At 37.7% G+C, this 15,173-nt stretch overlaps 2 protein-coding genes across 3 annotated transcripts in view; one reads left to right on the top strand and one right to left on the bottom strand.

Moving 5' to 3' along the window:
* The window catches only part of LOC134753029 (zinc finger protein 431-like), a 91,673-nt gene that overhangs the window by 22,633 nt on the left and 53,867 nt on the right, over positions 1-15,173 (bottom strand). The window lies entirely within an intron of this gene.
* Positions 1-15,173, top strand: part of LOC134753189 (limbic system-associated membrane protein-like) — an 81,351-nt gene that overhangs the window by 60,884 nt on the left and 5,294 nt on the right. For both annotated transcript variants that reach the window (XM_063688990.1, XM_063688989.1), the window contains exons 3-5: positions 2,271-2,360; positions 3,399-3,526; positions 13,627-13,821. In XM_063688990.1, coding sequence (XP_063545060.1) covers positions 2,271-2,360; positions 3,399-3,526; positions 13,627-13,821 — 413 coding nt within the window. The remainder of the gene's footprint in view (positions 1-2,270; positions 2,361-3,398; positions 3,527-13,626; positions 13,822-15,173) is intronic.

Raw genomic sequence — 15,173 nt, 5'->3', positions numbered from 1 at the left:
CTTGCCTATTGTGTATTTTTTATGAGCTTTTGCTGTCAATAGGGTTGTTGACACATGTTGAATTTTATAACTGAATCTATATAGTTAAATAGATAGAAAATGAGGAATTTATTACAATGAATTTGAAACTTAAAAAATATATGGAAAAATAAAAAATACAACTGTTTCAAAAGAAATTTTTTTAACAAAATAATTATGTTACCATTTAATTCCTTCAATTTTCTTTAAAAATATATATTGTTTAGAATAATTTGATTTGTGTTTCATATTTCCTCTCGCTTTCTACGATCCTGCACTAACTACACGTTTCTGTTTGACCCAATGGTTGACTGGTAGAGAATGCCTTAAAGCATTAAGTCCGCCTTTTGTACAATTTTATATCGTGCAATAAAGTTTAAATAAATAAAAAAATAAAAAAAATGTGTGGCAACTATACCTATATACATAAACGCAATATTTCACCGACATAATCGCAATTTCCTTGTTTTCCATACATCGTAACGGCTTCTGTTACATGCTGACGTCACGATGTATTGCCATTTTGTTAGGACCGTTTCGTCAGGTCAGTAAAGTGCGGGTGCCAGACTTTGACCATCATTTGTGACTTTTGTATTGCTTTAAGACAATGGGTCCCATACAGACATTTGATCGTAACAAACCTGATCGATTGATACCATTAATAATAGTTTATCAACTACTCTATTTTGCCTTATGGCACTGTTTGTCCGTCGAGAAAATATTGTTTAGTTTGTGATTCTTTATCTATTAGACTGTCCTTACTACCTATTGTTTGTGTCATTACCTGTTTTTACCCTTTTCATTATTAACATAAAGAATCCTAAACGCATCGTAATTAGTTATCTATGGGAGGCGGAGTTTAGCTCGCTCGTAAGAATCGAGGTAAAAAAATCTGAAGTGGTTCACCGGGAGTGTCCCCGATTGTACCTACGAGCTAGACGCTCTGCCAGTAATATCTAATCGATTTCAAATCAAGTTGGAATTTTTAAAGCTCGAATATGGTTGATAGACAATTACTCCGCGTTAAGGCCGTTCCGTCGGTTTGCCACTGTCTCTGTCACATTTCGCAAGAAAGAACGGGAAAAATCATGCGCGCCAAGTGTAAATTTTGATCGAATTTTGTCGATTTTTATTTATTTTAAAAACGTTACCCTACAATATCGAAATTCGAAAGCTATGAAATTATTATTTAAGTTAAGATTGTTTTTTCTTCTTTTTTTATTTATAGTATCACATAATAAATAACCGAGTAAAGTTGGATTAAAAGTCCGAGTTAGAGGTTACTTTGGGAATTAATTGTATCGAGCGAAGTGTCATAATTCGTGTATCGGAAGCTATGATATTAAAGATAATATAGTCAAGAACTACATATATTTTTTCCACGTCTACGAATATCAACGCCTCTTAGAAAAACAGGATCATATAAGGAGATTTTTCACCTTCTGGCTCAGGGAACCGCCTTAAATAAGTTAAACAAAATGGCGGCCGGCGCCTCACTTCCGGTGGCGGCCATATTTATTACTTCCGCATTGTCTGTCTCACGCTACAGAAGATAAGGGGTCCTGATATAATGCAGATTAAATACTTTTTCTGTACGTAATGGTGTAAGATCCGTTATATACGATCTACCCACATCTGTGATTTTATTTGATTCAAACCAAAAATTAGAGGTAAAGGCTGGCGTCCACTAGACTCGCCGAGGCGAATCGAATCGAATCGCAATGATTCGCCTCCTATATTTTCTAATGTAACTGCGTCCATTGGCGAAGAGCCGCGGCGCGCCCGTCAATGGACGCAGTTGCATTAGAAAATAATATAGGAGGCAAATTATTGCGATTCGATTCGATTCGATTCGCCTCGGCGAGTCTAGTGGACGCCAGCCTTAAAACTCACACAACAACCAGGCCCAAACAGGTGTCTGGCTTGGCCATGTATTAAGAATGGATGAGGTTCGCGGCGCTAAAAGGGTATATCTGGGACGCTCGGTAGGGCGAAGGCCGATCGGGCGTCCTAGGTATCGAATATCGATGGGGTTGAAGCGGACTTGCGTGATCTTTAAGCCGATAACTGGCGGGAGATTGCGCAGGATCGGGACAATTGGCGTTAACTCGTGTCGGAGGCCAAGACTCATTTTGGGTCGCTGCGCCATTAAGTTGTAGTAGTAGTAAAACTCACAATGAAATGCTCATGAATAAAAAGAGAGGTTTTATGAATAACGCTATAAATTGTTAAACTTGAATGTTTTGTTACAGATGACGGTCCTCGTTTTCTGTCACGCGGGCACTCGTTCCGGACGGTGGTGGGAGACACGTTACTGCTGCCATGTCAAGTGCAAAACCTAGGTTAGTATTCAATTTGTGCGAACTGTAGTCTAAAGTCGTCGTCACAACGGCCAAGACAAATAATGTAAACAGAGCATTTTACTTTCATTACTTAGTAATCTCGCTCTTTACAAGGACAACCATGACCTTATCAACAGTCTATATACTTTAATATTTTATTAATATAAATTTTTAGTTAAATTAAATGTTAATTATTAATATTTCAGGGAAAATAACCTTCGTAAAAATGTTATGCTATGTGTCGAACGCTAACAAAATCTGTCATATTTGTTTACATTATTGACGACGACTTTATCGAATAAATTAAGGCCGCCTGTTGTTTACCTATGTGTTCATGTATTATTTGTGTTTCCATATACAATTATTCAGAGGTTGTGCAATAAAGAGAATTTGTATTGTATTGTATTTCAGTCTCCTGGCCGTCGTGGCAGGGAGATGGGACAGTGCACTTATTAGGCACTGGACCTCCCAACATCTTAGTTTAGGTACTAACATAGTAATTTAAGTATATTTCGGTAGCGGTGGAAACGGCTGGGCCGTGTTGTTCGGAGGCAAAGAGGTCGGTTAGAGACTTGGGGCGGCGTCTACGTGACAGAGGGTGCGATCCCCGTTCAGGCTCCTACTTGGTCCAACAGATATCGCTTGCCATCCAGCACGGTAATGCCGCTAGCATATTTGGCACTTTTGGGCTGGGTGGGGGTCGGAATGGGGCTGATAGTATAAGTAGGATAGTATATATAGTAGTTTTAGTGTCTTTTATGTTTTTTTATGTGCATACGTTTGTGTTTTAGATTAATGTTTGCTAACTTGTAAAGTTTTGTTATAGTAAGTATTTTTTTAACTAGGTTACAAGTATATTTGTAACTAACAAAATATGGATTGTATTATCGTCCGAAATAAATGTTTATTTTTTATTTATTATATTGTAAACTTAGAGTACCATACTCAGTAAACCGGTATGTACTCGTACTTGCTAGCCAAACTATATCAGAGTCTCAAAAGGGTTTGATTTTTTTTTTCATTTAACAATGTCTCCAGGTTCCCTGGTGCTCCTCTGGCGGCGAGGACCAGCTGTCCTGACAGCAGCGAGCCTTATGGTCACCCGGGACGAGAGGTTCCGTCTCGTCGATGGCTATAATCTGCAAATCACCGATGTGGGACCGCAGGTACAGATACATGGACACCCTACATTAGCGAGGACTAGTCCTGAGTACTGATACTACTGATAGCTTTATGGTCACCCGTCAATGGTTGCAATAACATGTGGTACCGCCAGTATGTCACATGCAAGATGCTTTATTGATATTTTTAAGGCTTAGTTCATTTGAGGAAACTAAAAGCCTAGTTAGAATTTGTTAATTGTTTTCTTGTTTGTCTCATACTTAATAATTAAACGTTGTAAAACCAATTTCAATAACAACCAAAACTAAACCATAACTAATATTTATCACAAACCTTCTTCATAGGATAACAAGCGCCACATGCACATATGATATGATATGATATTTATTTATTTCATAATATTACATTACATTATAAATTATTATGTCAATATAGATATAAGAATTAATATTATGATCGTCAAGAGTACATTATAAAATACGAGATATTAAAACAATAGGACATACATTTGAAAATAATATATATGATGTGACTCCTTTATTGTGTGTTCTAATAGTTAATATCTAGGTGACCGAGTTTTACTCGGAAAACATATTTATAAAAACTTTTTAAAAAATTTTCGTCTCTGAAAACCCCTATACATATGTATAGCAAATTTCATCAAAATCGTTAGAACCGTTTTCGAGATCCCCGAAATATATAAAAAAATAAGAATGGCTCGTTTAAAGGTATAAGATTTACGATACAAGTGCCAAAAATAGGAAATCCGCAACGAGTTGCGAATTACCGCACGTGTATCGTACAACGTTTTATACACATGGCCCTAAATTTTCGACTTAGTTTCGTAATGTGCTTATTACAACACAGGGTGTCGTAATGGAGCACCAGATGTACTGTAAAAATAAACATAAGCCTAGGTACTGTCCGCGCGCCAATTCCGTGCATTCGGAGGTCGAGGAAGTGGGGGGTGTGCGCCGCGCCCGTACTTACAAAATGACACCAGTCACCATCACCAAAGAAGATATAATAAGAAAGCTAGTGGCGCCATCTGATCGAGAATCAAATTTTCGTGATTTTCGAGGCACGTTTTTTCCTTAGACTGTATCCATCTATTACGGAGTTATATCTATCTTTGCTTTAAGTAACAAATATTGTACGCCATTAAGATGGTAGGCTATGGCTTTAGTACCTATGAAATGTGACACCTTTTTTGTATACCTATAGTAACCATAAATATATTATATGATTACATAAGCACTGCACTGACATTCGAATAAAACTATTCATTAAAATTAATTAATAATAGTATTGTACAGTTTCAACTACTACAATTTATTCAAAAGTGTGACCAAAAACGGAATGATGTCAAATGTCCTTAGAAATCAGAAATAAGTATGTGATTCTAAGGACTGTATCCATGTATTACGGAGTTATATCTATCTTTGCCATTACTTTGTCATGACGCCCAACATTCCTAACATTCCTCAGCCGTGCACGGAATTCGCGCGCGGACAGTACTAGGCGCGGATCCAGCCTCCAAAAAAGGTTGTGGTCACAGCCACACGAAAATCGGCAAGTACGAGTCAGAGTACGAACTCGCTCATGAACAATCATGACTCTTAAACGATCATCCCGATCTCAATAGACCGTATAAGTGTGACGTCACATGTGTTGTGTATTAGGGGTACCCCCCTAATGATTCCCCTACCAATGTTTTGCAGAAAGGAAATTGTACTAATATTTGTGAATGTTTAAGATTTATAAGACCCATAACTCCCATAAGCTAAAAATAATTGCCCCTGTTAGTAAATAATCTATATTCTTGCAAATAATTAGGACTCTGTGGCCAGCTGATATTCTCTCTCTCTCTGTGGTCGCTCCCTCATGACTGAGGATCGTGATCATCAGTGGATGTGGATGCTCTAAATCCGCGTATCAATATTATGCCAACTTGCGTGTACGAAAAATCGGCGTAATTTTACTCGGGAACTCAATTAGGGTTGTGGGCATGCCCATCGTGCCCACAACGGTGGATCCGCGCCTGGACAGTACTAGGTATTAGTATACGAGTAAAGTAGTATAATGATCCCGTGCCATATAATATCTCTCATAAACTTGACACCTCAATTTTTCAAGGCATCGCAGCGTCCGGTGCGAAATTGGGCACTTTATTCAAAGCTTTATTTAAATGAGCCATACATCAAGAAGGCGGCGAACCGTCTCAAATTTTCATACAAATGGATCGTCTCTTCCATGTTTCCGCTGGGTGTCATTTTGAAACCCTTCCAAACAACGCGACGAAGTTCTTATTTCTTACTAAACCTATAAGAGATTTAAGTAATATTTAATATCTGAGAGCAGCCACTAAAGAAGACATAAGTATTGTCTTCGGTTACCGCAATAGTTACTCATGAAATAAAACTATGAAAACGGATTATATCGCGTATATTGAATTTATAATACATCCCGACGTTTCGAACCCTTTACAGCGTTCGTGGTCAACGGGTGACTGAGGAAAAACTACAAAATAGAAAAATACCCGCATACTAAAAATAATGAACCACCATAGACTATAAACTGTAAGGCTGGTTGTACATGCAAAATCGGTTCATAAGGCTAGTTATACACTACAATTATTTTCAAGTAAAGATATATATATACGCAATAAAAACTACGCCGGCTCCAACCCTACACCTCAGACCCGAGAAGATTTAAATCCCTCCTAAATTGTAGGAGGGTATCCCAATATGGGACCGGCAACAAACTCGGCGGGACACATCTTTTCAAAACATATTATACTCGGAACATATTGACCACGAACGCTGTAAAGAGTTCGAAACGTCGGGATGTATTATAAATTCAATATACGCGATATAATCCGTTTTCATAGTTTTATTCCAAGACATAAGTAATTATAAAACTATTAGATTTAAAAAAAAAACCCTACGCTAAATACCGCTGAATCGATTTTTAACTAACATAGCAAAGAAACTCGCATACACGTAAAAAACCGCATAGGTTCATCCGTTTGATAGCTACGATGCAACAGACAGACACAGGTATTAAAAATAAATACCTAATTACATACATATAATCACGCCTATTTCCCGGAGGGGTATACCTAATTAATTGACAAATAATAGTACATTTCGATGCTAGTGCGGAAAGTATGTAGTTTTTTAATACAGTTGCGAAAAAATAATAAAAACAACAAGTAAGGAATAAAAACTTTGGAAACTTGAAACGTAGGAAGTATAAGTAAGAAAAAACGCCTTCTTTGACAGGCGTTTCGGCAGCTATTCCGTTCCATTCAGACAACTTATTAAGAACGGTTTTTCAATATACAATATTAAAAAATAAACGTGTTATAATGATGATGAGGTAAGTAATTAAATTATAAAATATGTATTTTTTTCGTATTCTTACATTAACAGTAGGTTTTTATGTTGATTACGACGTTTAAAGGAAACTAATATTAACACTCATCAATAAGTAGTCATGAATTGGAACAAATATAAATTTAAATAAATGGGAAAAGTAAAAAGCACTAGTTACCAGTCGCTTTTCGGTGAAGGAAAACATCGTCGTGAGGAAACCGGACTAATCCCAACAAGGCCTAGTTTCCCCTCTGGGTGGGAAGGTCAGGTGGTAGTCGCTTTCCTAAAAACTAGTGCCTACGCCAATTCTTGGGATTAGTTGCCAAGCGGACCCCAGGCTCCCATGAGCCGGGACAACGCGAGGAAGATGATGATGGCAGCCGCGTTTACGCGTTGAACCGCGATGGACTACCTAATGCCCATAATTAATTATTATTGGCCTAATTAATAAGCCACATTATAACAGCACTAGCTTTTGCCCGCAACTTCGTTTGCGTGGAATCAGTAACAGCAGCTAGAGTAAGTTTAGCGCCTGGATAAAGTGTAATAGCAATCATTCAATTTGAGCATAAGCTTGACATCAATTATCAGGCAATTCGTGAAATCTCTCAGTTTCACCCCCCTTTTCACTCTCTTTAGGGATGATTTCCGACATAAAAACTATCCTATGTCCTTCCCTGACTCAAACTATCTCTATGCCAAACTTCAACTAAATCGGTTCAGCGGTTTAAGCGTGGAGAGGTAACACACAAACAGACTCGTATTTATAATATTACTAGCTTGTGCCCGCAACTTCGTCTGCGTGGAATTATTAATTTGGTTTCATAATTGTTAAACAAATCTGCTTTCAAATCCATCCTTTTTTTTCACCCCCAAATTGGTCCACTATAAATTTCCACCCCATTTTTACACCCTTAAGTGGTTTCGGGGATAAAAATTATTCTATATCCTTCCCCACAGCTCAAACTATCCCCATACCAAGTTTCATCTAAATCGGTTCAGCGGTTATTGATTCCCCATACAAATTTCCACCCCCCTTTTCACCCCCTTGAAGGGTGAGTTCTGGGATAAAAAGTATCCTATGTCCTTCCCCGGGACTCAAACCATCTCTATGCCAAATTTCAACTAAATCTGTTCAGCGGTTTAAGCGTGAAGAGGTAACACACAGACAGACAGACAGACTTTCGTATTTATTACTAGCTTTTGCCCGCGACTTCGTCTGCGTGGAATTAGTAATTTGGGTACCTTAATTCTTAAACAAATCTGCTTTTTAATACATCCTTTTTTCATCCCCAAATTGGTCCACACTATACATTTCCACCCCATTTTTTACACCCTTAAGGGATGATTTCGGGGATAAAAGTTATTCTATATCCTTTCCCACAGCTCAAACTATCCCTATACCAAGTTTCATCTAATCGATTCAGCGGTTATTGATTCCCCATACAAATTTCCACCCCCCTTTTCACCCCCTTGAGGGGTGACTTCTGGGATAAAAAGTATCCTATGTCCTTCCCCGGGACTCAAACTATCTGTATACCAAATTTCAACTAAATCGGTTCAGCTGTTTAAGCGTGAAGAGGTAACACACAGACTGACAGACAGACTTTCGTACTTATAATATTAGTATGGATTATCCATTAATTAACGAAGTGCCTGCTAATTTGTGTGCATAATATGCTCAAATTTAGATTGCTATGAGAATTTTTCCAGGCGCTATACTTACTTTAGCTGCTGTTACTAAGTCCGCGCAGATGAAGTCGTGGGCAAAAGCTAGTATGGATTATAATATACTAAGCCCTAGACAAACATTCGCACTTTCGTCGTGACCAACAATAACAAACTAAGTAGTTGATTGAGCCTGCATTCAAATGAGGCATAGCATATGTCACGCGGGCGTCGAACCGCCTTCATACATATGGAACGTCAGTTTCATAAGTATAACGACGCCGTTAGAAGGGTTGACTTTCTTATTGTTGCGTTGTTAATAGCTAGGGATATAACATACAGATGGTCAGACAGAAGACGCACAAACTTATACACTTAAGTCTAGCAGATGTATTGTGTCTGGTGGACAAATCTGTCAGCATGTCGGTATTGACCAAGTCAGTTATCGGCGAAGTTAAGACATTGTCGGAAAACTGATATCATCCCGCCAACGTATTTAATATTTTAATGGTAAAATCATTAAAAAAATCAAGTATAATAAACAGTACAACCGTTTCTTCATAAAGTCTAAGTTCTGAAAACAAACCCTAATCAATCAATCTTTAGGTAGTATGGCTCCATCGATACTGTCGATGATTTCGCCAACGTCAAAGTGGGATCCACGTGGGATCGAATTAATATTTCAGCCAGTGTACGGTAAATAATAAAATAATGGGCTTCTAGGGCTCTAGCCAGACACGGTTAGAGGTAGAAATACCAAATGCTCTTAGAGCACGACGTTGTTCGGTAGTTATTATTTGTAGTTGACTCGTAAAACCGATAGCTGGATTTTACGAGAAGCACGTGGACTACCGGCCGTTGACTCCAAAATGGTGGTTAAACACGCTTTGAGATTAATTCTCCATTCACTGCACACTACTACATTAGATTACTGTATAATAAAGCTATCGATATTACACTTTAAACAATATTAATGAGCAAAAAACAAAGTAATTTATCACGAGGCTACTATCAAGATGGCGAACCGGAAGAACAAACCCTAATAAAAAGTTAATTAAATCAACAACGTCAAACGTCAACTATAACCTTAAAAACAAAATGTCACAACTCGGTACCCACCCAGGCACCCAGGGACTTCCAAAACAAACGCACGTTTTTTTATAGCTTAAAAAATGCAAAGCAGACATCTAAACGGTAATTGTCAGGCAAAAATATGATAATCGCCACATAAAAACCTTTGTGGTGCTCCGTCGCTCGTTATTTTTTATGTGTGGCAACACTGAGGTACGATTTTCCGCAATTTTGGCCCGCCATCTTTTTGTACAGCGAAATTGTCTTTTTATTATGTTTTCTTCGATAATTTGATGGTTTTGACGTTTTATTGGGCTTATTTATGAGCTGCAGAGTCATTTCGCTCCACAGGTGTATAAAGTCAAGTATTTGCAGTCACCAAAACCTCACCTCACAATGTGCACTAATTGAAATCGGTTTAAAACTGTTCTTATTATTATTACCTACCATAATTTCTAGATCTCTAAACGGGATGGACTCCTAGAAAGCCTAGTTTTATTTCTCAAAATACCACATTCACACAATACATCTACCTAAACTTCAAATCGACGTGGTGTCAATCATAATACCTAAATCTCAAATTACCTACGTTAATGGGGGCTATAAATAGCCGTCTTTAGTTCCAGAAGGCTGTTTTGTAGGGTTCCGTACCCAAAGGGTAAAAACGAGACCCTATTACTAAGACTCCGCTGTCCGTCTATCTGTCTGTTACCAGGCTGTAACTCATGAACCGTGATAGCTAGACAGTTGAAATTTTCTCAGATGATGTATTTCTGTTGCCGCTATAACAACAAATACTAAAAAGTACGGAACCCTCGGTGGGCGAGTCCGACTCGCACTTGGCCGGTTTTTAACATTAGGGTTAATTTAAATGCAAATACAAATCTTTACAGTACCTAATAATATTCATCAAATCGTTTTTTACCTTTGTAGGTATACCACAATATAAGTCCAAAAAATCGTTAACCGTTGAAGGTTTAAATGATTCGAATCAAATTCCCTTCCATCAGCCATCTTGATCTCATTTCAGATTGTACGCTCAAAGGAAAATCATTTTTTAGTTTATGGCCGTCGCGGGGCCGAATCAATTTATTTAATGGCAAATAAAAGTAAAAATACACCTTTGATTAACAGCACCAGTCGTGGTCACGCACACTGTGTCATGTTACTTATGTTCCTAAAGACATGTTGTTGTTATTTTATCTTAATGTTGACATGTAATTAAATATAACCAAATAAAATGAATATGAATATGAATATAAAGCGAGAATAAAGCGATGTTTAGACTAGCAAGAACTTGCATGCAATTTTCGTTACATCGCGGTATCTGATAAACATTTTGAATGCAGTTTACCTTAGTAGTCGGCAATGTAACGTAAATTGCATGCAAGTTCTTGCTAGTCTAAACCTCGCTTTAAACTAATAAGAACTTGCATGCAATTTTCTTTACATCGCGGTATCTGATAAACATTTTGAATGCAGTTTACCTTAGTAGTCGGCAATGTAACGTAAATTGCATGCAAGTTCATGCTAGTCTAAACCTCGCTTTAAACTAATAAGAACTTGCATGCAATTTTCGTTACATCGCGGTATCTGATAAACATTTTGAATGCAGTTTACCTTAGTAGTCGGCAATGTAACGTAAATTGCATGCAAGTTCTTGCTAGTCTAAACCTCGCTTTAAACTAATAAGAACTTGCATCCAATTTCAATTAGATACATTGCGCAAAGACCCGATATAACACCGTATAAGATGAAAGTCTAAGGAAGAAACGTGCCTCGGAAATCAAGAAAATATGAATCTCGCACAGATGACGCTACCACCAATACCAACCTTTGGCCTATTCTCGTTTAGATGGCGTTGACGGTTTCGTTTGTTATTGAACAATTTTAACACATATCAGTGAAAGAACATGGGTCAAAATCATATAAAAATAATAAATACAAATTAAAAAAATATTTATCCATATATATATACACATAGTCACATACACATTACACATGATACACATTTTAGAACTTTCAAAAGTACAAGAGCTGCTTGTGTATCAAAATAAATAATAATAATAATATATATATTTTTGATACCTATGTAAAATTTTAGTTTTAATCGTATGTCGATAGATGGTAGTAAATTTACTGTGACTACAAAATGTACTATGACAGTACCCCTCTATCGTATATATTCTCTTTGCATTGCGGTATCTGATCAAACTTTTGAATGCAGTTTACCCACTTTACCTTAGTAGTCGGCAATGTAACGTAAATTGCATGCAAGTTTTTGCTAGTCTACGCCTCGCTTAATATGTATAGTAGTTTTCAAACAGGAAGGATACGGTGCGCTGAAAGATGTCATGTGAAATAATGTCCAATGTAAAGTAGGTTCCCTAAATGGCTCAACAATTAATAGTTATTTATTATACAAGGGTGCAAAGTTGTATTTTACCCGCGAGTGTGGTATTGAAACACGAGCAAGCGAAAGGATTCTATAGTTGAACCACGAGCGAAGCGAGTGGTTCTAAAATATAATCCTGAGCGTAGCGAGTGTTTTAACACACGAGAAGTAAAATACATTTGCACCCGTGTGTAACACAAAACTTTTCCCCTCACTATAGCGAGGAAAGTGCAACATCCACAGGCGTTAGATCATCTTCATCAACTGGAATCACTCATTTTTTTACGATATTATAAAAAACTGGAAATTCTGTACTTTTACGTAAGAAGTTTTTAAGTAAAATTTTTGTTGACAATGTTGACACTTCTGACGTATGAAATGTCAATGATGCGTTTTGAAATTGCATCGACTCAACTTGTCCGTTCAGAATTATGATCAACATCATTTATAAAAGAACAAAGGTTTTTATGGAATTTTAAAATTTATGACAAAATAATTAAATAAAGCTAAATTTGGTATTTTTTATTAAATACTCAAACCATTTATTTAATGATAATTAATATCGAACAAACCATTATAATGAGCGTTTTACGTTTTGTTATCTGTCAAAAGCTACTTAAACATGCTCCATCCAAGGTCAAATTACTTTCCCCACTAGTGGATAAAATGCGTTTTTCCCCGCTTGTTTTAAAGGATAAAAGACGGCTTTCCGAGCTAGTGAGGGGAAAAGTCCATTACTGTACACTACATAGTTATAAACCTAGCTGTGTGTGTAATCATTCACCTCAATTCTCCGGCCAGCGCATACCCATACTAGGTATCTATTCTGTTTCTGGGGCGACATTTCCGTTCACTCGAAAAAGCTCTTTAATAAAGAAAAAAAAACTGTTTCTGTATTTACGCATTAATTCCGAGTTTATCGGAATTCGATATAACACCGTTTATGAATTATTAGCTTTTATCTGCATGATAAAAGTATTGTGAAACGTAGCCCGCGGGAACCATGTATTTTTAGATAAACATCTAAATTACGCCGATCCATTGCCCCATTTTTTCGTGACCCGTGTAAAACCACAGCTTTTACGGTTTTATTACAAAATAAATATAACACATGTACATGAAAAGTAGGTACACGAAATCCGTAACATGAGTGAGGAACATATATGTATTATACAGATACCTTCTCCTTTAAAAAATTGTATGATAAAATAAGTCTTAAAAAGTGTATCTAAATCGTACTTCCCGTTAACCTAGAAATATGAAATTTGGCAAGTAATATCATCTTACACTACAGGTACAGGGAAAAATTTAAAACCTATAAATTTGTAAAAAAAAGTTAATTATAAACTGCTGTGCAAAAGACGTCATATAATTAAAGAAAAAGTGACGAAGCCCTCCAGTCATCCGGCCTTTACCACTTCTTCACTTTTCCTTTTTCGACACAATATATGTCATTTTTACAGTTTTATAATTAATATATTATAGTAGTGTAAACACAAATCAAAATATTTAATAAAATAATTTGATATTTTCCCAAAGTTGTTCATAAAAGCTAAATTTGTAGGAACCCTCGGTGGGCGAGTCCGACTCGCACTTGGTCCGGTTTTTTTTAATAGTAGCACGTCTTCCACAGGACGCAGGTGACTACGTGTGTCAGATATCGGACCGCGTGGCGCGCGACCAGGTGCACACGGTGGAGGTGCTGGTGCCGCCGAGCGTGCGGCCGGCGCCGGAGTCGCGGCACGCGGCGGCGCGGCGCGGCGGCGCGGCCGTGCTCGAGTGCCGCGCCGCCGGCAATCCGGTGCCCAGCGTCATGTGGCATAAACTGGTAACTTCATCATTGAAAACTTAAACTATGGATGGTATTGAAAGGATGTCAATCGCTTATGGCAGAATTGTTGCAAAAGTGACCAGCTTTAAGCTGTAAATAATAGTTCCTTATCTCTCCGGTGGCGCTAGGTAGGCTCTGAGATCAAAGAGTATTGTAATATATAGGAGACTCTGTGACATGAACCATAGAGGTATAATAATGTAGAGATCATGGAGACTGTATAAAGGAGCCAAATCTCTATGTATGAAAAGTGTCCATCAAAAACAGTAATTAGGCGGCGCCACCATACACCGAAATACTACCAAAAACAACCTACGTAATTTGGTCGGGTTATTTGTTGCCTTATATGGTTCATGTTATACTCATGTCCCAGAGCCTAACTAGCGCCACCGGAGAGATTAGGAACTATTATTTAAAGCTTAACGCGGTCACTTTTACAACAATTCTGCCATAAGAGATTGCGATCCTTTCTATACCATCCATAGTAGAGATGAAATGGGGGAGGGGCAGCAAATAACCCGACCAAATTACGTAGGTTGTTTCTGGTATGTTATCAGGAATGTTAAAACGTGTTTTTAATTTTGACGCGTTGCATATGTTCTGTCCCTCACGGTCGTACGGGTGCACATCTATATAAAATACTAGGTGTATGGTCCAGGAACATCAGTGTATGGTGGCGCCGCCTATTTACTGTTTTTTACGGTCACTTTTTCATACATGAAGATTCATTTCCTTACCTCTACCTTCCATAACTTAAACTCTTTCTTTGAAAGGGGATCTTCGAAGCGAGACGCAGTAGTGATATCTCCTTCGCTCTAAACTGAACGCGCGAACCGCATATAGCGATCAGCGGCGGGCTGAGCACGGTCGCATTTTTATCGCCTGTCGCCATGTCTGTCACGTTCTAACAAGTATGTAAGTGCGAAAGTAACAGGCGATAAAAATGCAACCATGCTGCCACCGCAGAACGCGAGCGGCAGTGCTGTCTGTGTCACTAATATTGTCTTCGGTTACCGCGATAAATACTCATGAAATAAAACTATGAAAACGGATTATATCGCGTATATTGAATTTGTAATACATCCCGACGTCACCCGTTGACCACGAACGCTGTAAAGGGTTCGAAACGTCAGGATGTATTATAAATTCAATATATTCATAGTTTTATTTCATGTCTCTGTCACTCTTAATTTAGAATAAGAATAATTTCATTTATTCAATTTCATACAAACGTATTACAAAAAACCGGCCAAGTGCGAGTCGGACTCGCCCACCGAGGGTTCCGTACTTTTTAGTATTTGTTGTTATAGCGGCAACAGAAATACATCATCTGTGAAAATTTCAACTGT

This window comes from Cydia strobilella, chromosome 26 (assembly GCF_947568885.1).
Source record: "Cydia strobilella chromosome 26, ilCydStro3.1, whole genome shotgun sequence".
Taxonomy (NCBI): Eukaryota; Metazoa; Arthropoda; class Insecta; order Lepidoptera; family Tortricidae; genus Cydia; species Cydia strobilella.
Note: the sequence above shows the minus strand (reverse complement) of the source record. Positions and strands in the feature narration are given on the sequence as shown.